Source organism: Eulemur rufifrons, chromosome 8, assembly GCF_041146395.1.
Source record: "Eulemur rufifrons isolate Redbay chromosome 8, OSU_ERuf_1, whole genome shotgun sequence".
NCBI lineage: Eukaryota > Metazoa > Chordata > Mammalia > Primates > Lemuridae > Eulemur > Eulemur rufifrons.
The window spans coordinates 63,981,878-64,008,643 of NC_090990.1; the positions used below are offsets into that span (position 1 = coordinate 63,981,878).

Sequence of the window (26,766 nt, forward strand, 5' to 3'; positions counted from 1 at the left end):
TACGGGCATGAGCCACTGCTCCTGACCATGTTTATACATTAGTTGAAACATTAGTTATTGACAATTAAGAAATCTTAAACCCACCTCCTGTTTTAAATTTTAGGATATAAAATTAGTTCTGTGATTTATGTTAAAATACTTCATGTACACTAAATGATGAACCACTGGCAGATTTCTTCCAATGAGTGAACCAATTTAAGAGAAATACAGAAAAATGAGAGGAAAACATGATATTGCAGAAGACTGTGACAATATACCATTTGTATATACCATGTCCTTGAAAATGACATTATATAATTATGTTTTTAAAAAAAAAAATGCCACACTGTATTATAGAGAAATCATAATAAAAGTTAACATTAGTTTAATATTTATACAAGCAATGTTGGTTATAATTTATTTAATATTTAAGACTCATTTGAAATTCATTGTGGTATACTTAAAATTATAAAAATTTGCCTATTTAATCTTAGAGAAGTTTTCAGTCTTTGCTGCTCTTCAGAGAAGGGTGAACCTAGTTTTGAGTTGAAACCACACCGAGGGGTAGGACTTAACGTGTACAGCCTTCATTAACATGATTCTTCTTCCACTGTCCCTTAGTTAGTTGTGCTAGGTAGGAACTGAGATGCTTTCTCAAAATTCTTTATAGTGGTATTTTATGGTTCAGCTGCTTTATGCACTATAGAATATCTAGTATTCCAACTGTTAAATAAATTTTTTATAATGTTCTTTTTCTGCTTGCTTTGCCTTCTTAATGTATATGCTATCAGAAAACATAAAAACCCTGAAAACATTCCATTTCATTGAGTTGTAATCAAATCATATTATAAAAGAAATAGTTCTTGCCTTTACAAAGCTTGTAAAAAGACCATTTGGACAAATTCATAGACCTTAAGTATAATCTTGCCTAGAATTCTAACTTTTCTAATACTCTTGAGATGAATTAATGACAACACAAAAATAAGAAAACGCTTCCATATAATAATAAATTGGACATTCTAGGCATCATGTTAGTCTGGCATTCTTTTTAATGTTATATTTCAGGGAGTATTAATTTAGAACTGAGGTACATAGTTATATCATATTAACATAATAGTATATAAGCACATTGATCTTTGAAAATAGGGAAAGTAGCAACAATGCTTAGACATTCAATATGTGCCAATCACTGTGCTAAATGCTTTAAATGCATTTTATTATTTATACAGGCCATAGCATATAAGGTGAGAGCTACTATCTTTGTATTAGGTATTCAGTAATGTAGAAAAGCACCTGTAATAAAGAACTTAACTGCAAACTGGATTTAGAGGATAAACTTAAAAAACTTGGCTCCCCATATGTTTTAATATGTTGTCAAAACTTATTGCTGGGCTATTTAGTTTATGATTCTATGTTTCTGTTCAATAATCATACCATTTTTTAAAAATTGTAATTGTAATTCTTACATATGGCATTAAGTATTCTGGTAATATTTTTTTTTTTTTTTTGGCCAATAATAAAGAACTGTCAGCTATTTTCTTTTTACTTCTAATGAAAATTTAGTGTGACCCGTGGTACAGAGACTACAACATAATTTAATAATGTAGAGCAACTTAGTATCACTTGAATTTTTTTATTTTATGCTTCTAGTTGCTTGAAGAAACTATGAATCAGTTCTATATCATATTTCTCAAGTAAAAATAAACAAATAAATTAGTTACACGAGTTTGATTTATTTTGTTTTCCAGGTGCAACAATCGAACCCAGTGTATAGTAGTTACAGGGTCAGATGTATTTCCTGACCCATGTCCTGGAACATACAAATACCTTGAAGTCCAATATGAATGTGTCCCTTACAGTAAGTATGAAGTTTATATTTTTCATTTTCTCCAGCATTACTCATTGATGCTGAAAGACTACACATGTGAAAGAAGCATATGTTTATGGCCTATAAAACCATTATGCATGCAGAGCACTAACAGACTTGGGCCTCCAATTAGCTTCATGAAGTGTGGAAGGAAGCCATAGTGTGATGCTGGCCAAGTGTCTATCTGTGCTCTTAAGTGTTTGGCTTTTAAGGCTAGTGTTTTTCCAGAAAACAAACTTGAATTAGCTATTCAATAGGGCCGATAGAAATCTGTACTTTTGCCCAATACCAGTTGCTGACAAATTGGTTTGGCTCACAGTTTTCTAAAGAAGGAATTGACTTAGTTTTAATCGTGAGCTACTTGAATGGCTACCTGCTGTTGTTGTAACTTTAGTGCTTGGTAAAAGCTACCATTGCAGTAACTGAGGCAACTGCTGCCCTTTTTGTTTCATTGTCCTTAGGGAGCATTTCGTTACACGATTCAAGGTTGAAATCTTAACGCTAAATAAAACAGATAGATACAACAAAGTCTTACACATATTTCTATTTTTAATTTTGTAACATCATTTTTAAGATCCTACAGAGGGATATTTAAAATTCAATTGAAAATTTTATAGGTAGGATATAGCTAATCTAATTTTATGTAGTTTTCTTCTAATCTCAGAATTCATACTTCAAAATTATATTCCATACTTTCAATAGAAAAAAATTTAACATTTTAGACAACTTGAAAGTTGGAATGTATTACCTAATTTTCATATAGTAGTTTGATAGTGCTGTTGTCTCTTTTACTTTTTAAATTGGAAAAAAATAGAAATGTAATTTAGTCATGTTAACAGACATTTGAATTACAAATTTTTTATCAGCAATTTTACTGATTTGAAACAGTTTTTGTATTCTTCTCTGCAAAAAAATACTGGATTCACCACATAATGAAATTGATGTTTCCAGAATCTTGAAAACTAGATCACTAGTTCTGACAGGTCCATATGTCCAAACTATCATGATTTCTAAAACCAAAGGCCAAATTCTGATAGATATGCTATGTCCAATATGGTAGTCATATATTCTTACACATACTGATAAGGCACTCTCTCTTTTCTCTGCCACAGTTTTGACAAATTGGCTTTTTGTGTTATCAGTTAAAGGCCAAACACATATTATCTTTTCTTTTCATCCCTGCTCTGTGTTCCTGTGTTACTGTGAAATGGATGCTTTTTATGTTTTCAGTATTTTTTTATACCATTTGTAGGATTGGAAGCCTACTGAGTAAACTGATCTTTATATTATTTCTCCTGTGTATAGTGTTGGTGGCTTACATAGTCATTCTCCTGTGCCACTAGAGGAACATTGCATTCTTTTGACCTAACCAAAATTTTGTTCCATAAAGTCACTTTCACTTGAATTTAGCATGGTCTCTGTCCTCAAATTAGAGAAGGACTACAGCATCCATTCCCAAACAGTGGAATCAATCAGAGCTGCCAAGAATTGTGTCTTTCTGGAGCCAGTTCCTGTAACCTAGTCTATAGACCAAGAACAGTGTTAAGCAAATATTATTTTCAGTCTCTTAAGTTATTTCTTGCGCTTTCCTTAAGAAAGGAAAATGTGGATATCTTCTGGAACATCTAACTTTCAAAATTTTACTTTTTCAGTTCTCCAGAAGTATTGTATATTGTGCACTAAACTTGCAAATAGCTATACTCAGAGAAGTATTTGTTCTTTTTAGATTTTGTCTTTTAAAATAAAAAACCTCGGTAATTAATTTGCTGTTACCTTTCTAGATGTTTGCACGAGGCAGAAATAAGTCTATGGCATTTTTTTTTTTTTTAACCGCTCCTTGGTAGAGAATAGAAGTAATTATACTTCCTATATACTGTATAGTAGTGACACACTATAAATTGCACAATTTCAGTTAATATTAAATTTTAATGCAAAAAGGTCCTTTTAGTTATTCTGATCTTACGTAGAGTAGTGTATTTCCTTATCTCTCTTTTCCATTTTCCTCTCCTTTTCTTTCTTTATGCTTCTGTCCATTATATCCATTCCTTACACTTGCTTTTGTTTTAATCCTCCAGCTTTCACTTTCTCCTTGTTTTAATAGTTCTTGTACTTTGTAACATTTGCATACCTCTTTTACACTTTACTTAGTTAATAAAAATTGTCACCATCAGATGATGTTTATTATGTATTTTTTTACCGCTTGGCTTTAGGCCAGTTTCTATCCACAGCAAATCCTCCAGGAGCTTGTGTATCCCAAACTGTTTCATCCTATTGTAGAACAATTTTAGAAGTTTTCCATGACTTCTGAAAATTTTATAACAAATTTGCTAAACAGAGAACATTAGAAATGCTGTTATTTGGTTTACTTTAGTATGTTTATAAAGAGGCACATGCATTGTATATGACATCTGAACTTACCTAGATAATGTCTGTGTCAAAATGTATATAGAGAGAGCCTCCGTTATCATGGACAGAGTGTTAGGAATGGCATGTATTTGAAAGAAGTCATGAGTATCATGGAGGATAAAGGAAAGTAATCAGATTGGAATTTTGCGTCCTACAGGCAGAATTTGGTTTTCACTTTTGTACACCCATTTCAAATTATCATTGTATTATAAAAATTATACTGTAATGTTAGGTACAAGTTGTATTTGATGAGAAAAAATAGCCATTACTATTGATGAAATCATTATTAATAAACATGCAAGATTATTCAAAATAAAATAGTGTGTCACTTCAGATACAGAGTATGTAGGCTGTAGTTAGTGTGGGTCAATTTCTTGTCTTGCATATCCATGTAGTCCTCCACTGATGTTGGTGGGTCGTGTGCTTGTGTGTTTGGTCTATAGAAAAGTAAATGTATTATTATGAATTAATTAATACAATCTCTTAAGACAAGTGGCAGTATATATTTGGCATGTGATATGGACTGTTGATTTTATTAGTTTTATTATATTTTTATATTCTTATGGGTTGATAGATTTTTGGCTGATTAGACAGGTATCTATCCTTTGGACTTTTCATGAAAATCATAGGGACATTTTATTTTAAAGATCCATGTCTTTCTCATAGGATACATCAATCATCCAAGATTTTTTAATTTTTTAAAAATTTTTATGTTTGATGTTACTTACTTTTCATCAGAATTATAAATTATATATAATTCATAATTTTAAAAAATATGTGATATCAGCCAAATCATAAATAAATAAATACTTTCCCTATTTGATATTTTGTTCAGTAACTACATTATCATTTTAGTGTATCAAATAATAAAATCCAGCCATTTTCAATGAATGGAAAGCATAAAATATTTTCTACGTCTCTTGTTGAACTCGTTTTAAGTTCTGTCTTAAATAAGTAAACATATTTTAAAATATATTTTTCCCATCCATTACATTTAATTGCTTTATTTCAGTAAAATCATCCTTTCCTTAGTTAAAAAAAGGTACACCTGTATATAAAATGTAGTCTGAGTAGTCACAACACTAATGATCTCTCTTATCCTCATTTTCTCACCATGCCCTTCTGTTCTTGATTCTAAGCAAGGTATAATGTTACTCTTCAATGAGGAGTAATTTTAGGACTAGTGGTTTATAAAAAAGTATTGTTTCCAAGTCAGTAACACTAAATTTCTTCTATTTACTGGATATAGTCAGAATTGCACATTATAGAGCAAGTATGTTTCCTGAAAGTGTGTGAATAGACCAAGTTGGTTGTGGGAGGTTGTGGCTCAATGTGGAAGGTTATATGCTATTCCTCTGGCAAAAATGCTTGTGTGATATGTTTCTCCTGTAGGTATTTCAAAAGGTCAATACTTAATCTTGATGAATTATTGTAATTTTTAAAATTAATCAAGCTAAGATTTTAACGAAATGTTCACTACACTGTCTTTGAGTACAGTTTGGAGTTGTAGTGTTAGCACATCCTAATGCATTTTAATAAGGGATGAGGGAGAAACACAGGTATCGGTCTGGTCATTTTATGAAATTCAGGCAACATACTTCAAACCTACATACAATGTAAAATAGTATGTTATGGTTTATAATTATTAGAATACTGTTTAACAAGAAAGATCTTATTAACTGCATAATCTATTTCTTTAAACTTGTAGGAGATTTTTTTTTTCTCATTTAACTCTACTAATCAGGTTTGTTTTATTAAAGCATTTACTTTTATAAGGTCTGTGGAGTCAAGGTATTTGCTTTGAATGCTCGGTATGATTGTTGTTGCATGCTAGCTTGCTTTCTGTGTAAATTGGTGATGGTAGAATTGTCGAAATAAGCTAACCATAATTCTTTCTTCCTTTTTCTCCTTGCCTACTGTGCTTGCTTTTCCCTTGTATGTATTTTGCTTACTTTTTTTTATAGACTTAGTATTACAAGTTTGAAATATATAATATAGAAAATTTAATAAGAATTTTATAAAGTATATATAAACCTAAATAAGTAAATTTACTAGTTCTTAGTGGGGAAGAAAGGTACTACCTTACCCCACTCTTCAAAATCTCTATTGGGGTTGGGGGGAGATTTATATAGTCCTGAAAAGGAGGCATTTTTTTATGGTTAAGATGGTTTTATCTAGAAATAGAAAATAATAGAAAAACAAGTGAAAAATATATTGAGATGCATAATTATACATTTCTTCTTACTTAAATATCTTTTAACCATGTCAATATTTATTAAATTTGACCTAAATTCCAATATTGACTTGTCATTTTTATAAATGTATTTTCCTGTCGTTATGCTTATGTAAGTTTAGTCAGTTTAATAATTAAGTTCACATAAGATAAGTGGGAATGAAGCACCTATGCATGCATTTATGTCTGTGGCATACATATAGAAAGTAAAACTTGATAAGAATGCTGAGTGACTTTGGAAAGGCAAGAGTGTATATACCATGCATTAGTGAAGAGTTTCATTATTTATTCAGGTACACTAAGTGAAGCAACATGCCATCATATTTATATTGCCTCCTTAATCTACTAAAATGATTGATCCGTGTTCTTTTATGTAACTTTAGAATCTTTCTCCTGCTAGGTTTTCCTGTTGTGTGTTTCTCTTTATCCAAAGTAGTACAGCTCTTATTCTTCCTATATTTAGCATCTGTTACGAATTCAGTCTTAGACTAATAGTCAATTTATTTTAATCTTTTTTCTTTTTTCCTTGCACCTTTTTTATTTTTCTTCTGATGCTTAAAATAGAAGTGGAGCAAAAAGGTAAATAATGTATACAGTCTGAACCCCAGCTCCTTGTTATGTGCCTTATGGATGTTAACCTCCTCCCTCCCCTTCCCCTACAACACTCCTATGTTAAAATAATTAGCAGGATCTCATATGTGCACCTCATAAAGAAGTCAGCCGTTGACATTGAAATTATATGACTGCTAAATCTGGTGATGGGGTAAAAATTTCTGAAGTCGGCGAGGGGGAGCTGCCCTTTCTCTGTTTCTTTTTTACCCTTTATCTCTTTTCCTGACACCCTGGATATTTTCTTATGATTAAAGTGTCATCTTGCCTGGCTTCCAGAACCCTCTCCATAGCATGCCATGGTTACAGGGTCTCCTGGTTGTTTTATCACTGCTTTTCTTGTATTTTTCTGTGCTCCTAATTGCATTTTTCAAATATTTCTGTTCCTTAAATTGAAGCACCTTTGTTTTCAGTCTAACTTCTGTAAAAGTTCTCAATAAGTCTTTACATTGGGTTTTCTGTTTTATTTGACTTATTTTGTGGTTTTGCTTTTGAGGGCTTATAGTTGGGCTAGGGGTTGGAGGGTATAAAGTTTGGAATAAAATAGAATACTTTATACATTAACTTCAACATTTTAAAACATATATTACCAAATTATAAGATAAAAGCACACAGCAAAAATTTAAATTGTTCAGCCCAGTTATGAATGGTCTTAAATGTAGGCTTGTATTTGTGAAAATAAACCCCAAATAAATTTTGTACACTAATACATTGATTATGGTAACTTCAGAAATGAAGGATAGTACTTATATTAAGTATACATTTTGGTAAAATTGAATGCTAATTAAATGAATTTTCCTCTTTTGATTAGTGGTCATTAAAACATGTGTTTGTGTAATTTTTTAACTTAGCTTAATTTTTGTCTTTTCTCTATGACTGTTAGTTTTTGTGTGCCCTGGGACCTTGAAAGCAATTGTGGACTCACCATGTATATATGAAGCTGAACAAAAGGCAGGTGCTTGGTGCAAGGACCCTCTTCAGGCTGCAGATAAAATTTATTTCATGCCCTGGACTCCTTATCGTACAGATACTTTAATAGAGTATGCTTCTTTAGAAGATTTCCAAAATAGTCGTCAAACAACAACATACAAACTTCCAAATCGAGTAGATGGTACTGGATTTGTGGTATATGATGGTGCTGTCTTCTTTAACAAAGAACGAACGAGGAATATTGTGAAATTTGACTTGAGGACTAGAATTAAGAGTGGCGAGGCCATAATTAACTATGCCAACTACCATGATACCTCACCATATAGATGGGGAGGAAAGACTGATATCGACCTAGCAGTTGATGAAAATGGCTTATGGGTCATTTATGCCACTGAACAAAACAATGGAATGATAGTTATTAGCCAACTGAATCCATACACTCTGCGATTTGAAGCAACGTGGGAGACTGTCTATGACAAACGTGCTGCATCAAATGCCTTTATGATTTGTGGAGTCCTCTATGTGGTCAGGTCAGTTTATCAAGACAATGAAAGTGAAACAGGCAAGAATGCAATTGATTACATTTATAATACCCGACTGAACCGGGGAGAGTACGTAGATGTTCCCTTCCCCAACCAGTACCAGTATATTGCTGCAGTGGATTACAATCCAAGAGATAACCAACTCTATGTGTGGAACAATAATTTCATTTTACGATATTCTCTGGAGTTTGGTCCACCTGATCCTGCCCAAGGTAAGAATGTTTGCTTTCTAATGCTTACGTCGTTTTGTGAACAGCTTACGTTTAAAAAACTTCTTCATTTTTTTCTCTGTCTGTTTTCTTTATTCATCCTTAAAACACAAAGGGCAATGTCATGGTACATTTTAACCTTATTGTCGTTCCTTTTATTTTTTTGAATTTCTTCATTTAAATGTTGGCTTCAAGAAGTTGTAGCATCATTGGTCAATTTAGTTTTTCATTGCTAAGAATACATTACCCACTACAAACCTGTTAGTGTTTTTCTCCCCTACCTGACTTCTGAATTGATTACAATCTATGTGCAGACCTTTTAACTTCTTGGCGCCAGTGGTTAAAGGAAATGTGTGTTAGGAAGTCCCAGGAGAATGGCTAGGCTTGATGTACAATGCCAGGCATAAGTGTTCTGAAGTTTTGGTGTCTATTCTCTGGATGGGAGAAGGAGAGTCATCCAATATCTTCCTAGATCATCATGTAAAATTGCACATTTTTATTTCCTGATAAATTAATGACAGTTTTAAGTCAGTATTTCTGTGACTTTAACTATCACACATGGACTAAGCATTAAATGATTACCAGTGATGATTTATGATGACAGATCTGCTAGCACTTTTTTATTTGTATCCTCTTTAGGTATCTTTATAGAGGATCATTACTTTAGAAAGCAATGCTAAATTTTTGGAAATATATTCCAATTTAATAAATGAGTTCAATTCTGTGGAAAATAAATTTTTGAGGGTAAATTAAATGAATATTTCATTAAAACAAGATTATCTCATACTCACAAAAGAATGTTACTATCTTACAGAGCTTGCACTATTTATAAGTATTTTTTTATTTGAACAATGATGTTTGTGTGTTTCAAATCTGTAATATTTCGATTTACTAAGTTAATGGGAATTTTCAACTATTGAGTGACTTCAAATTTTAGGACTCAAGTTTTTTAGAGTGATTAAATCAATCTCTTCAGCAGGGTGGGGTGGAGATTAATGTGTTTTTTTCTTCTGTTAAAGCAATACACATACACATATTCAAATATACTTAATAAACATATGCCCATATATATTTTAAGATATGTTATAAATAAGTTCTAAATATTGTCATATACTCAAGACCTCAAAAGTAGAAGTCACAGCTTTTTGTAATTGAATTTCTAATTTGCATTGTTATAGAATACCAAAATACATGTGTTTTATTCATATAAGAGGAATATCGATGTATTGACTTAGTACATGGCCCTTTTTTCTCTAAATCATGTATATCTAAAGTTTTTTGGCTTCAAACTGTAGTGGTAATGTCCATTGTTAAATTTCCAATAATTCTTCTTTTAAGTCATACAGTCTTCATTGTTAGTATCTTAGAATTATTTACTTTAAAATTTATACATACCTGTTTGCTCAGGAGGCCAGCAATTTGGTATGTTTCATGTATTTCAGTTGTTTCTCCAAAAGCTACTATAATGTTTCTCCTTTATCCTATAGGTTTGTCAAAAAGCAAACTTCAGGCATTGACAAACTTTGGGCATTAGCTAAAATTGTATTGGTCCTTGTGTTAACCTTTTTGTAACCTGTATTACCCTGACAACTGTTACATTTGCCTTGGGTGGCAATAAATCTTTTTTTCTCATTAGGAAAAAAAAAAGGAAAGAAAGAAAGAAAGAAAATGTTTTAAAAATTATAAATTCATAATGGGCAACACCTGAAGGATGGTGACTAGTTGAGTACAAATTCAATTTAACAAGAAATCATTACCCATCTACTTGTCACAAAATACTTCAGTGAATACAGAAATGAGTAATATCATTCTCCACATGTGACATATATTCTAGTAAATAATTTGATCCATTTCAAATGAAAAAGTCTTTGATAATTTAGCTGCTTTTTCAAAAGAGCAGTTACCAGCTTTGAAAATGAGAAGTTTAGGCAGATATAGCACCCGTGTGTTCCTACAATTGTGTTTTGTCATCCAAAATAGCCGTTGTTAAACATTCCCAGAGTGTGAAAATTTGTATTGACCCTTTATGAAACCCTTAGTGATAAAAAGTTTTATCTGACCTAAATTTCTCTTGCTATTTGACCCATATTCTTATTCTCTCCCTCCTTATAATTTATGTTCATATGCTTTTAGAGACTCCTGTCTGTCTTATCCAAGATGTGTGCTATCTATATGCATGTAGGTGGGGCTTTGCAGAACCATTCTGGCCCATAAATTTAGGTCAAACCAATAACCCACTGTCAGCTTTCAGAAGCAAGATCCAAGAAACTGATAGGACAGAGCAATCGGAGAAATGAGTTCTTTGCCTGTCCTGAAGCAATGATTGATTTGTTTGGCTAAAATTCATAGTTAAAGTCTTATGTACTGGATTTGCTATCATGTGTGTGGCCAAGGCATAAATTGTGCTGTAAAATTATCAGTTCCTTTCATTTTTCATTGTGGACTGTTTCACAATTTATTAGCGTCAATACTTTCTCCCATTTATAAATCCAAGACTTTTTCATTCTTAACAGCACAAGCATGTTATCTCTCTGCCCTGATCTTTTTCTTTGAATTTTTAGCTTTATGTGATCCCTGCATAGTGCATTTGTTCCATTTCCCTAAATCAGGTCTAGTTTTCCTCTTTCACCTTCTCCCTCTCTAGAGTGGGCTTAGGAAAAACTCTTTTTAGTTTTGTTTTAACTCTTTTCGATTTCTTATTCTAGATTGCTTTAGATTTACTTAATCTGTCTGCAGATTTGATATCCCAAATATTATCAAGGAAATGGTGTGCCTTTACTTGGGTTTTGGCAGTTCTGAATATTTGTCTTGGACTAATTATGAAGTAAGATACTTCTGTAATATGAGGGAAGATTTTTAGCAAGAGCCAGTTTTGTTTTTACAGTATTTAAGATGTGTTTAGCATGAAGTACATACTTCCTGAAGCATCTTTTCACTGATGAAGAATGCTGTATAAGAGGTGATCAGTAATTTTAGACATTGAATACAGGTAAATTTAATGGATGCTCATTTTTGCCTTACCAGGCTACAGACTCACTCTAGCTGGAGTTCATTCAGTGAACAGTGGGTGAGTTCTTGGATCTCGGTGAGGGGAATATTACCTTTAGCATAAATGAGTATTGTCCTAAAACCCTTTCATGCAGGAAAAACCTATTAATAAATAGCAAGTTCTTAGTATACAGCCATAGTCAACTGAACCATTGTATATGTATTTGTCAAAATCTTCATGGGTACCTATTAAGTATGTTTATTAATACCATTTCTTAGGTGTCTGTATTCAAATGATAAATGACAGGCAGAATGCTAAGTCAGTTAATCAGGATGCTGGATATGGCATCCTGATAAATAGAGCTCTGTAAAAGGGAGTATGGATTTGAGTTATTCTGTTGTGAGTTGTCATATTTTCTGTTGCCATTCATAGGATATTCTTGAGTTTTGAACATTTTACCATGTTTCATTATGAAACTTTTTATGATTTATTTTTCCGGTCTTACATTATCTTTACACATCTTTTCTTCTTTTAAAGATTTACAGAGAACACAATGTCAGTTAAAGTTTCCAAAATAAGGACAAGGTGCTTTGTTGGATGCCATACTTTTTTCTAGAGTCTATGAAAATCTTTTATCTAGAAAAGTAAGATCATAGCATTTCAGAGTATGGACAAGTGACCTCAAACAAATTATTTAATTTCTCTAGGGCTCAATTTCCTTATCTGTAAAAGGAAGATAATTATAGTGCCTACTTCATGGGGTTGCTGTGGTAAGGATTAAATAAGATGATCTGATAATTCACGAACAGTGACTGGCATAGCTTCTGGCACATAAAAGCTGAATAAGTATAAATTTTCATCATTACTGGGTGCTCTCCTGGGACCATCTCCACCTGTGGAAAGAATTAATAATTTTTAGAAATCTCTGCATTTCTGGCTTTCACATTAAGAAAAAAAAAAATTGTTTTCCTTGAAGTAAACTTCAATCTTGCAAAATCCCAGAAATTCTAGTTGTCCCCCTGCTGGGTTTAGTTTTGTCACTTAAAGTTTGCTTTCATGTTATTTTCATGATGTCCCAATATTTCACTGATCTACCTTTGAAGAATATGTTAATTCCCTTTAAAGTTCTTTAGATGACTAAAAGGTAAAAAGGTATGAAAATATGTTATCAAAAAAACAACGTGGAAACACGGCTATAGAACGTTGCATGAAATTCTGTGCATTTAATTGAGGTCATTATCTACCTTGACTCAATTATTATGACTTTACTGATGCTTAGCTAACAAAGCACTAATTGTAGTATTAATACATATTTCTGTGATTAAATATGTACTAATTAGTACAGTGTCAAGTGATACATCAGGTGGTGTAGCACTAAACCATTTTGCTCTGCCCTTTTCCCTTTTTGCTCTACTTCCCCACTCCTCTTTAAGACTTGATTCAGTGGCAGTCATTTGACACTTCTGCAAATGATTGTGATGCTTTTGACAAATGTTAATTGAGAAAGCACTGAAAGCCTGACTGCATTGTAATCAAAAGAAAATTACAGAGGTTTAACAAGATGTCAGGCAAGTGCTTTACAGAAAAAGATAGACAGGTTTGAATAGGTTTCTGCAGCAGCTGACTAGGCATGATGTTTGAGTAGTGTACATAGGCATCTCTCGTATGGTCAATAAATTATGCCCTGGAAATAAAACACATGTTTTAGAAGTTTCTCTTGAGGTGGAGGGGAAAAAGGAGTAAAACATGTATAGTATACTTATTGCTAACAGGAAGTTTGTCACTACTAAGAACTAGAAACATATGTACACTACTTTTTCTGATAAACTTAGTATACTCTCAATAGTGTCAGAATTATATAGACAAAGATTTATGGACCAGAGCTTAAAATAGTAAACATGTCAGTGATAACATCAGCTTATTTTCTAATAAGTTTTAATGTTCTAGCTTGTTTCTCATGTATAGATAAAGCATAAATAAGTTAATGTTTTTATAAGATGATTTGCAAAAATAGCTGTTTTCAATTTGTTGTACTCTAACAAGTTAAATTTAAGGCATTGTATATGTAAGGTTTTAAGAGCCAGTAATCTGTAAATGTTGATAAACCTTTAGTTTATTCTCTAGCAGTTTTTAAATGGTAGTATTAAATTTTTACTGACAGATTTTCTTTTCTTGTTTAAGTTAGTTGAATGATGATTAATAGGGAAAACTTTGGGAAAACTTTGAGATCCTAGTGGATTTAACAGTCGGAAAGTAATATTGGAAGGCAAAAATAGCCATTAAAAAATAAAAAAGAAAACATATGCTTTTAAATGTATAGCCATAGCTTCTTTTATATTCTCTGTTAAGGGTCAGTGAGATATGAAGGGTTGATTTTGAATTAGGCATGATTTGATCTAACCCTTTATCTTGATAAGAGATTGCACCTCTGTCTGGAACTAGCTGCTTCTTCGTACCTACCTTTTCAAAAGTAAAGATGCGGAAGCCTGGGATGTTTCCTTACTAGAACAGCACAAGCATGCCAAGCTCATCTTCTGTTTGGATCTAATCAGGCTTGCTCAAAAATCTCTGAAGCAAGAGTGGCTGCTGGGTGGAAAGATGTCACAGTATTTTTCTTGCAAGATGTAGAGTGGGTGACTTTAAATTTTTTTATTATCCCAATTATATATAATTCTCATACTTTTGTTGATACCTTGAATTTGATTGTTTATAGAATTTGAATTTATATAACAAAATATTTCTAAATTAAGTGACCTTCATTTCCTATTAAATAGTATATGATGAAATTACCCTTAAACTGTACTGTCATATATTTCTTTGAGAAATAAACTTAAAACGGAGTCATACAGCAAAAGCTGAACTACCATCTTTTAGCCAACAATATGAATAAATTAGAATAAATGAAGAAATTTATGTTTGCTCCCACCCTACTGATGTCAGTAATTCTCATTTTGTTTGTTTTGGGCAGATGAATGGGTAGGGTTCTGTGCGTGTGTGCATGGACACACTCACATGTGCATCCCTTTACATATGCCTGTATGCGAGTGCAAGTGTGTGTCTGAGGTTAATATACTCATCTTTTTTCCATAGTGCCTACCACAGCTGTGACAATAACTTCTTCAGCTGAGCTGTTCAAAACCACAGTATCAACCACAAGCACTACTTCACAGAAAGGCCCCATGAGCACAACTGTAGCTGGATCACAGGAAGGAAGCAAAGGGACAAAACCACCTCCAGCAGTTTCTACAACCAAAATTCCACCTGTAACAAATATTTTTCCCCTGCCAGAGAGATTCTGCGAAGCCTTAGACTCGAGGGGGATAAGGTGGCCTCAGACACAAAGGGGAATGATGGTTGAACGACCATGTCCCAAGGGAACAAGAGGTATTTTCTATAAATTACCATACATACATTTTAAAATTTAGTAAGTCGGTTCTGTATTACACTGAAGTGATTTTATTTGAAGAGGGAGATATTTACAATAGCTAACTTTATTTTTGTTACTTTGGTAATATAGAACCTGTGGAAAATTTAAAGCTTTGTAATCTGTAAAAGTAATTTAGGATCAGGCACGAAATTACCTCTCCTTCTTAAAGACCTAGGTCAAGCCTGAGATTTTTTTGCCCAGGGACTCTAGTGAGGCTCCCTTACAGCTGCCTTTCTCATTATAAGCGTCACTGGATGAGTCCCAAGAAAATCAAGGGCTTTTTGTTTGTTTGCTGTAAATGTGTGGTATTTCTGTGCTGACTTTATATTTACTGTTTATAATCTGCATTAAACCCTACTTTTTGTCAGTTATTGTCAGCTACTTCCATTAGTGTTTATTCAAAATTTAACACGCAGAGTAGGATCATCATAGCTGATTTCCCGAATGCATGCAGAAAAATGGTTTCAATTTCACTGTTGTTTTCTACATCTGTTGTAGGAACTGCCTCATATCTCTGCATGGTTTCCACTGGAACATGGAACCCTAAGGGCCCCGATCTTAGCAACTGTACCTCACACTGGGTAAATCAGCTGGCTCAGAAGGTTGGTTGGAACCTTTTAATGTGATACACATTGGTGATTTAGGGCTTTAACTTCTAACATAAATAATTTAGCTTTGTACGTTAAAACCAGCTTTATTGCTCTTTGTTCAGTATAAAAGTAAAAAATTATGCATAGTCTTGTCTGTAAACTATTTATTGAAAGTTACATGTGTTTTGGGGTATGGTGTTTTGTATGTTAAGCTTTTTAATGAGTACATACTTGTTTAATTTCATTCATATTTAGTTTGTTCTGTTTCTTTTGATGTTCATAAGACAAATAGTGCATTGGCCTAATAAATCAAATATCATTAAGTTTGCAACTAAATCCACAGAATGCAAGCAGATGTTTATAACATACATGATTATGATAGAATGACTAAAAATATCTTTAAAACGTATTAACCACTTTAATATTACAATGTAATGCAGTGCCATTTTATTTTCTCCTCTTCTATCTACCTTTCAGAAATACAAACACTAGATAATAATCCTTAGTGTCACACTGATTACATTCTGTTTTAAATTCTAGATCATTGGAATGAATAGGATTTTAAAATAAAAATTTAAATTGGTTGCAGTAAAATGAGAGCTAGCTGAAAATTTTTAGAAAGGATTTGTTTTCCTTTTTTTTCTTTTGTTTCTCTTAAATATCTGGCTAAGAATTTCTTTTGTGTGTTGAGGATCTAAGAGCCTTTAATCTTCTGAGATGAAGAGAAAGTTATTGGTCTCAATTAGTTGCAGATTTTGACATGTTTGCAAATATTTTTTTCACCACAACAAAGGTACTCAAGGAGAACTAGAAGCCATAAAGAGAACAGGAAATTATACTGAGATAATGCAAATTGTCATTTCAGATTAGAAGTGGAGAAAATGCTGCTAGTCTTGCCAATGAACTGGCTAAACATACCAAAGGGCCGGTGTTTGCTGGGGATGTGAGTTCTTCAGTCAGGTTGATGGAGCAGTTGGTGGACATCCTCGATGCACAGCTGCAGGAACTGAAACCTAGTGAAAAGGATTCAGCTGGACGGAGTTATAACAAGGTAGGAAGAACTCTTCTGTTGTTTTAAATTAAACATTTTGTATGGCAGCTCTTGATTCTTCTAGCAGTTGCCAGCCAAATGTCTGGCCCCTTGGACATATACTTAGAAACAGAATTTCTAATTTGGTTCATTATTTCAAGTGAGAATTACAGTTGAGAAAGGAGCAACATGGCCCAAAAAATCAGTGTAAATGATGTTAATTACCTTAGAGAATTCTTAGTTGGTGACAAACTTCATCCATCTGATTGTAGTCAATCCTGTCACTTCAGAATGCATTAACCAGTTTATATACTTTGTGTGCTAACACATGAAACTCATGATTGCAGCAAAATTGTGACACATACAAGAGTATTAGTCACTGAAATACCCCTTTCAATGGCAGCTTTTGGGAGAAGGATGAGTTTCCCTCTCCAGGAATTTATTGTATCCATGCTATTAATTTTTCCTACTGTGACAAAAATTTAATGGTTACTTTTCACCACACTATAAGTGTTTCTGTTAGGTTCATAGGAACCCCAAATCTGTGCCTAATATGGTTCTGTGTAGTTAAAAAATGGACTTTTTTTTTTGAGCACAGTATATATTTTGTCTTTTTGTCAGTATACTTTGCATTAGTATACTTTATAAAATACAAGCAAAAACAGTAAACAAGCAGTTTTGGTAGTCAGCGTAGACTCAAACATCCAGAGGACTACTATGTATCATAAACTTTGAGCTCCAAAATACCAGCTTAATTTTTGAGGATTTCTTCTTTCCTCATTTTCAACAGATAAAAATCTAACCTCTGATTTTCTTTTCTTTTACTTAAAAGCTCCAAAAACGAGAGAAGACATGCAGGGCTTACCTTAAGGTATCTCTCCTGTGCTGTCACCCTGCTTTCTCCCTTCTTCAGCTACCTGCCACGCTTTATCATCTTGCTGCATGATCCAATGTATTTCAGTCTTTGATAATTATATAATGTGCCCCATATCAGCTGTACAAATGTTGGCTTTTCACAGGTATATTACTCTCAGAATAAGCAAATAATTCATTTTAATAATCGTTGCTGTTTTTCTATTCATCCAAAAGTATAAGAACTTTAATGAAATATCCTCTTAATTGGAAAGTAATTATGTAGTCTCTTTGTTTCCTGTTGTCATCTCTGTGGATTAAAAAACAACTTGAGTAAAACAGCTATGATATATTCTTGGCAGTTTATCATATCAAAGACTGTATAGTCATAATGTATGTGCATGAAAAAGTCACTGCTTTCTTATCTATGTGGTGTACGCTTAAATAATATAGGCGTTGCCTGAAATTTTTAGGAGTCATTTCTAGAATCAGGTTGATATGGGGATGGGTTACTAGAAATGAAATATAAATAATGTGACAGTGATATCAGTATCTGTTACATATTGGTTTTTTTTAGGCTAATAGGAACAGAAAGCCACGCTTTGGCTTAGAATCCTTGTCCACTCCAGCCGGTTTTTCTCCCTGGTATATCCAAGTAATAGGAAACATGCTGAGGTTAACAGTGGAATTTTACCATGATAGTTCTGTGTGATAGATCAAAATAATACCAAATTGCATTTTTTTTTGTTCTGTGAATTTTAGAAGTTCCTTCGGGGGGATAATTATCTTCTAACCTTACTCTTCTGGGGACCATAACCATGTAATCAAACCTTGAATAACTAATCGATATACTATGAGAACAAAACAAAAGAACTTTTGTAGTCTCATAGAATAGAGGTTATTCAAAAGCCAAGACTTTAATAATTTTGGTTGGCAAGGTTAGGAAAAAAATGGTATCTCATTAGTTAGTATTAGACATTGTGGAACCTAAAAACTTTACATGAAAAGGCGGTGGGGAAGTCTGTTTTAGGCAGTAATGTCTTGAAAGTCCCTTTTTAGCCTGTTTAATGGGGGCAAAGAATAACTGCTGAAGTCTATAGAATTTTTCAAATTCAAATGTTCAGTTCACCTTTAAGGTATCAGTCAGTGTATGAAATGTAATAATTGGTATGTTGCCCAGGACAAACAACCATATATCTCAGTGAGAAAAGAATAGCTTTTTCTTCTTCCTTTTTTTTTTTTTTTTTTTTTGATAGGGAGAGACTACATCAAGAATATGAGTAGACTAATGATCATTTTGATCTCACCAGAAAAGTACAAATAGTAATAAATAAGGAGTGTTTTACATTAATAAAAGCATGCCATGAGCGAGTTATGTGTATAATAGTAAATTTCAGCATGACCTTAATTTCTGACCAGTGTCATTTTCAGTATGTCTCAGATGAGCTTCTCTGTTCAGATAAGACTAATAAAACTCCTTAAATTACAAATCAGAAGCTGACTTACACTATGCAAATGAAGCGAGTTCCCACGTTGTGACAGAGGATTCATTTGTAACTTAGATTAGAGGCTCCAGTCTGTATTTCTTGGTGACTAATGAATCTGGCCTCAGCAGACCAATTTCTGTTCCACTCTAGTTAATGGCTGCGGCAGTATCAATGTGAGCATTTTGACTATTGTATCTCCCATTAGAGAGAGAAAAAAGCCTTTAACGCCACTTGGAAGTATCTTCCACCTGCCAGGAAGGTCGTGGTGGCTCACAAGGCAGACAGAACAGAGGATATTAAGATGGATTAAGCTAATTACTCTTACTCTGACAGTAGCCTCAAACAACTTTTTCCCCCTGTGCATTTCAATATAGTACCTCAAACTAGGAATTTTTATTGTTGTTCTTTGTACAATGTATGTTCTTTTTCCTCAGTGATCACTAATCAAAACAATTTATTTATGGGCTTAATGATACATTATGACTAGGTAAATGAAATAGAGTAAATAAACTTAGTATTTCAGCTATCCCCGGCATAGTCAGTACATAGCTACAGCAAGTATCAGTAGAAGACCTTGCCTTCGATTGATTTACTGACTGGGTTATATTTTATTTAATGGTATTTTGTACACTTATAAATTAAACTTATGTATATGAATACTTACAACTTGGGTGTTTATGAAGACTTTATTCTGCTTTTCTGTTTTCATTAAGTTAATAACTACAGGCTGTAAATATTTTGATTGCTTTCTTGATTCCTGTAAAAGCAGACCATTGTTTATAAATTAAGGTATACTCTTAAATGTTTTTTAGCTAGACAGGGAATTGAAAGAGTGCACATGTTCACAGATAATTGATAAACTTTAAAACCACCTTTTTTTTTAAACAAATGATAATAAGTAAACAATGTCTATAAGGCACGATTTTGATGAGTCACTATTTTAGTTCAGATTCCAGAAAAGCAATATGGTTTAATTTTCAAGTAAAAGTATTAGTCTACTCCAGAGACATTAGTATTTTCTATTTAGAACATTCAAATCTTGATATTATAAATAGAATGACTTTAGTAGTTTTGACCACACATGTAAGAGTAATGCCTCAGGTTAAGAGCTGGCACTGATTGTTGTATTTTTCTTCAACAATTCAGATGTGATTAGATAAACAGAAACAATCCAGCTTTCTACATTTACTCTTTACAATCAAATAACAGTCTGCTAATCTTCACTTAGTCCTATTTTGAAATGGTCCAGGTATATTGCAAGTTGACCACATATATGTTGTCCAGATCTTCTTTCATCTTGAAATAAAAGTAAATCATCATGACAGATAAATATTACAATTGTCACTAGTCAGTGATTGAAAATCACGTTGATTCTAGAAGCAGTCAAAACTAATGATAGTTTTCTAATGGATGCAGGCAATTGTTGACACAGTGGACAACCTTCTGAGACCTGAAGCTTTGGAATCATGGAAACATATGAATGCTTCTGAACAAGCACATACTGCAACAATGTTACTCGATACATTGGAAGAAGGAGCTTTTGTCCTAGCTGACAATCTCTTAGAACCAACAAGGGTTTCAATGCCCACAGAAAATATTGGTAAGTGAATCTGTTGTCAGGTTTAATTTTGATTTAAAAAAGATAGATGTTAAAGAGAATGATGTTTCCATTCTGTATCTGTTATGTCCCAGTGCCAAACTTCTTTTTTGTCAAATTATTTTTGTCTGTTAGCAAGAAATATTATTGATCACACTTATTAAAATTAATGCAAAAGCCAGAATCTACCCTATATCTTTTAAAAGTTAGTTTTATATGTATGTATTTTTTTCTCAAATTGAAAAATCATTAAAGAAAAAAAAGTCTGAGTGCTTAAATACCAGAATATGGATTGCTTAAGTAATCAAAGTGCTTGCAAGCAAACTGTGGCAAATGCTTTCCTATTTTATATACTATGTTCCTAATGAATTTAAATTACTTTATGGAATGTATTCTTTCAGTCAAATATTTTAGCATACAGAACTGGAGCCAAATGTTTATATTAAACATAACTGCCTTCAAGTAAAAATATGGTCAGTGAACTACATCTCCCATAAATGCAGAATATCCACGCCTCATAGATTGCAAAATAGCTACAGATAGTTTTGAGGTATAATTTAGAATTTAAATGCTACCACTGAGAGGTAGGAATTCATTTTTGAAAATATTTGGTAGAAGTATAGTTAGTACAGTATAATTTTATTAATTTAGGCTTGACCAGTTTAGAATTGTTAATTATTCCATGAGGTTGAATTCAAATGAGGTTAATGGTATCCCTTAGTGAAGTAAAAAGGTTTCCCAAGCATAAATGTATTAAAAAACCAAACTCTTCCACCAAAAACAGTGCTAACTTCATTAGGGCAGCAGATATTGAATGAAGACTTGCTTTCTGGGATGCCACATCTCAACACCTAATTGTATTTGCCTATGTCATGGAACTTTATATAAAAAATGCAGAAAAAATGGTATGTTGAAGAAATGGACATAAATCAAATTATTACCTGGATTTAAATTGAAAACCTCAAGTTTATTTTACATAAGTGAATTTTTAAAAAGAAATGAACCTTACTTATGTAGAACACACTGTTATTATGTGCCCAAGATATTTTTATCCCTGTTTGAGACACATTCTGAAAAATTAAATGTCCAGGAATATATTTTTTAATACCTATATTTTTCTTTTTTTTTTTTTTTTTTTTTTTGAGACAGAGTCTCACTCTGTTGCCCAGGCTAGAGTGAGTGCCGTGGCGTCAGCCTAGCTCACAGCAACCTCAAACTCCTGAGCTCAAGCGATCCTCCTGTCTCAGCCTCCCGAGTAGCTGGGACTACAGGCATGCGCCACCATGCCCGGCTAATTTTTTCTATATATATTTTTTTAGCTGTCCATATAATTTCTTTCTATTTTTAGTAGAGATGGGGTCTCGCTCTTGCTCAGGCTGGTCTCGAACTCCTGAGCTCAAACGATCCGCCCACCTCGGCCTCCCAGAGTGCTAGGATTACAGGCGTGAGCCACCGCACCCGGCCAATACCTATATTTTTCAAAGTTCTAAAGGATTATTTTCCTGTTGATTTTTTTCATTTTTAATTAAACATTATGGATGGAGATACTTTTAGAATGTAGTATACATTTTACAGGCATCTCTAAAATGATGCCTGGAATTTACTATGTCTGTAGTCTGAGTACCCAAGAATTATCGATGTGAAAGTCATTTTACATAGTCTAATATATAGTTGTGTCTTCTTTTATTTCTAAGATATAAACAAGTCTGTGAAAAAAATTATGGATGATTTAGTATGAGGAAAACATTCACCTTTTTCCTAGTAATTGTATTGCTCTCTTTTCAAATAGGAGGACTAAAATAACCTATTATTCCTTCAAGTCCTCACTCTCTTGAGGGCATGGCTATAATATCTTAGATTATTAAAACAATTTGGTTTTCCTCCTTAGTGATTTCTTCTTGAATTCTTAGTTTAACTTTATAGCATGATTTACCCTTATAATACATGCCCCCATAAAAAGGATATAATTATATCTGTTGTGTTTTAAAATCAGCTTTGAGGTATAATTTATTTATATGCAACAAAAGCACCTGTTTTAAGCATACAGTTTGATGGGTTTTGACAAATGGATACCCTTGTAATCATCATCATTATCAACATTTCTGTACCTGGGCAGGGTCCTTCACCTTGCTGTAAGTCTCCTCCTGCCATTAGCCCCAGGCAACCACCAATCTGCTTTCTGTCACTATAGATTAGTTTTGCTTTTTCTAGGCCTTCAGTTGAATGGAATCATGCAGTACCTAGTACTCTTTTTGATCGTGCTTCTTTTATACAGAGTAATGTTTTTGAGATTTATTCATATAAATGGGAGTGTCCATAGTTTGCTCCTGTTTAAGGCTGAGTATTATTCCATTGGAAGGAAATACCACAATTTGTATTCCTATGCACTTGTTAGACATTTGGGTTATTTCCACTTTTTGGCTACTGTTTTCCCAATGGCCGTACCATGTTAAACTCTGAACTGCTATGTATGAGATTCCAGTTGTTCCATTTCCCTCACCAGTATTTAGGATTGACAATCATTTTATTCTTTGCCATTTTAGTGGTTTGCAGTGGCATCTCCTTGTGGGTTTATTTTGTATTTCTGTGATTGTTAAGTAACTTTTTTCTGATAACTTTTCTTGTGTCTATTGGCCATTCATATATCTTTCTGTGAATTGTCTGTTCTTACCTTTTGCCTATTTTTAATTGGGTTTTCTTTTCAATGAGTTACAAGGATTCTTTACTTATTTTTGATATATCTTTTGTCAGATAGATATATTCTGAATATTTTCCCTCAGAATGGGAATTTTCTTTTTATTTTTTTCATATCTTGGGAAGAGCAGAAGTTTTTAATTTTGATAAAAAATTCCCATTACCTAGCATCGACATTTGGCTAATCGTGTTTGACTTATTCCACTCACCACTATAGTATTTTAAAGCAAATCGTAACATCCTATCATTATTACCATAACAAACTTCATATATATCCCATACTCTTTAAAAAACTCAAAATACCATTATCACACATAAAAAGTTTATGAAATTAAGTTTGATAAATAACAAAAATGTGTTTGCATTTACTTAATTTTTGTAAATTTATTAATACTTGGTTTGTTTGAACCAGGATACAAACAAGTCCCTGTAATACATCTGACTGATATGTCAGTTGAATATCTTTTAATTAAAAGTCATTTCTCCCTGCATCTTCTTTTTAAAACATTTTTTATCATTTTTGTTCCCAAAATCGTGTGAGTGATTTATCCTGTAGAATTTCCCACATTCTGGATTTGGCTTGTTTTATCCCCAGTGTATCAGTGGACTCTGACTGGTATACTGATCATTAGATCTAGAGGCTTGATCAAGCCAGGTTTAATTTTTTTTTTTTTTTTTTGCAAGAACTTTCTGTTGCATCATATCACAAGGTACATAATCTTTGTCTTTCCTTATGAGCTTAAGATTAATTAGATGAGTTTGGTGTTGTCAGCCTGATCCATCCATTATAAAATTCCCTTTTATTTGTTTTCTTAATGGGTCTAGTAGCCAGCTTGATTGTGTCCATCACTCTAGACTTATTATATTGTGGTAACAAAAACCCCAACGTCACCAAAGGCTTATTCCTCCTACCTGCTGCTTAGCCATTTGCCTGGGCTTTGGCTCTGCTTCCTGTCTCCTTCAATTCTGCTCCATGTTGTTTTGTGTCCTGGGACCCAGGCTGATGGAGCAGCCCCTACCTGCAGTGTTGCAGGTCTCCTGGCAGAGGCCAGAGTTTCTCCTATAGCCTCTTCAGTACTGTTCTTCTTCCCCTCTCCTCTCATTACAGCCACTACTTGCTGCTGAATTTGAAAAACAGTAGGACAGAGAATTACATGAAAACTCTTTTCTATAGTATTGGCTGTGAATAAGGCTCTGAATGGCTCTTCTATGAACCAAGTATATTCACTATTAGAAAATCTGTTGAATAAGGCATATATTACTTCAAGCATACAGAAAGTATAGGGAATGGCATAAACATCTGTGCACCAATCACCCAGCTGAGCCTTTTCTTGGTATTTTACAATATTCACTTCAAATTTTTCTTAATGTGGAAGTGCCCTGGGTTTCCTCCTTCTTGATGAAATTAAGGAGATAAATATCATCCTTAATTTGTTTTTGAGCATTAATAAGCTTTTAAAAAAATTTGGCTCTACAGGAGTGTACATTTCATACTTTTCATGTTTTCAACATTAATTATTTCACACTATAAATGAGATTGTATAATTTTTTTCTTACTATTACCTTTTTCATATTTTTACATGTTGACATTTACCTCTCTAGTTCATGCATTTGATCTGTCTTTGTAAGAATGCACCACAATTATTTAACTATTCTACTGATAAACATTTTAGTGGCTTTGACTTTTTTGTTGACATAAGAAAACTGTTTTCTTATATCTTCTTGTTCATGCGTGCCTTTCTAGACATACACGTACACACACACACACCTAGAAATAGAATTTTTGGGAGATAGAACATACCCAACTTCACCTTTACTAAATACTGCCAAATTGCTCTCTAACTTTGTTTTACTAATTTACATTCTAGCCAGTAATACTATCACTGTCTTTGCTAACACTTTATTATTGACATAAATTGTGTCAATCTAATTAGTTTGAATTGATCACATTATTGTTTTAATTTGTGTTCCCCTGATTACTTAATGCTGTTGATCCTTTCTTAATTCATTTATTACTCATTAGTTTTCTCTCCTGTGAATTTGTTGTCCACAATGTTTCCTATTTGTCTGTATCTTTGTACTTCTCTATGTATTCTGGACACTAATTCTTTGAGGATTATATAGTTTACAAATATTTATTCTTTCTGTGCTTTCTCTTTCTAACTCTTTTTAAGGTACCTATTATTTTACCTAATAAGTCAAATTTATCAGTCTGTTCTCTAGGGTTGGTGATTTTAGTATCTTAAGAAATATTTTCCTTTTGGCTTCCTGCTTAAGAAAATTTTCTCTACACTAAGTTTATAAGGATCTTATACTTTCCTTATAAACAATAAAGCTTCGCCTTTTTTACATTTATGTCTTTAATCCACCTGAAATTTATTTTTGATCATGATATTATCATATGAGCAAGGCAGCTAATTTGATTTGCTTCCCATATGAATAACCAGTTCTTTGTATACTTTTAGTGCATAATCTGTTCCTTTCCTTAATGATTTGTAATTCTATACATTAGAAGTGTCTATTATTTGCTGCTTTTGTTCCCCCAGTAATAGTAGTATCTGTTAAGTCTTTCAACCTTGCTTTGGCTGCTTTTTGGTACATCTTCCATGTGAATTTTAAAGGCAATTTGTCAAGTTCTAGACAAAAAAAATTTGCTGGAATTTTTATTAGAATCAGACTGAGTTTGCAGATTGATTTTTAAAAGAAGTGCCAGACCGATCAGTTTACTTTTCTAATTATATAATTCTCCATTTAGTCTTAAATCTTCTTATAAAATTATGTATTTTTCCCTTTCAGTGTATTACACTTTTTTAAAAAATAGGTTTATTGCTAGGTAATTTACAACTTTTGCTTTTATTATACATAGTATCACCTTTTTAAATTATGTGTTTTAATTGTTTGTTGCTTGGTATGTAGGAACACAATTGATTTTGCTGATAGCAGCCTTGCTAAATTCTTAGTACTTCTGGTAGTTTATCTGTAGAGTCCCTCATGATTACTGTGTACACATGTTTATGGTGAGTAATAACAGTTTGCTTTTTCCTGCAGTCTTTATACCTTTTATTTGTTTTTCTTAAATTACTGCATTAGCTAGGTCATCTAGCACAATGCTAAATAAAACCGGTAATAGGGATCTTGACTTTAAAAGTAGTGTTTTGGAGTTTTTACTGTAATTTGCTATGTAGGTTTGGATAGATGACGTTATCTTATAACAAAACCTTTATCTGGTCAAGGAATTTTCCTTTTACTCCTATTATTTTGTAAAGACTTTTTTACATTAAATGAGTGTTGAAATTTATTGAATTCTTTCTGTAAATTTTTTCTT

At 32.8% G+C, this 26,766-nt stretch overlaps 1 protein-coding gene across 4 annotated transcripts in view; it reads left to right on the plus strand.

Moving 5' to 3' along the window:
* The window catches only part of ADGRL2 (adhesion G protein-coupled receptor L2), a 190,799-nt gene that overhangs the window by 135,595 nt on the left and 28,438 nt on the right, over positions 1 to 26,766 (plus strand). For 2 of the 4 annotated variants that reach the window (XM_069480163.1, XM_069480164.1), the window contains exons 4-9: positions 1,728 to 1,837; positions 7,978 to 8,778; positions 14,855 to 15,148; positions 15,690 to 15,793; positions 16,647 to 16,832; positions 20,567 to 20,750. In XM_069480163.1, coding sequence (XP_069336264.1) covers positions 1,728 to 1,837; positions 7,978 to 8,778; positions 14,855 to 15,148; positions 15,690 to 15,793; positions 16,647 to 16,832; positions 20,567 to 20,750 — 1,679 coding nt within the window. Of the gene's footprint in view, positions 1 to 1,727; positions 1,838 to 7,052; positions 7,065 to 7,977; positions 8,779 to 14,854; positions 15,149 to 15,689; positions 15,794 to 16,646; positions 16,833 to 17,643; positions 17,683 to 20,566; positions 20,751 to 26,766 lie in introns of all 4 variants that reach the window. The other 2 variants (XM_069480160.1, XM_069480161.1) reach the window with 2 other exon arrangements.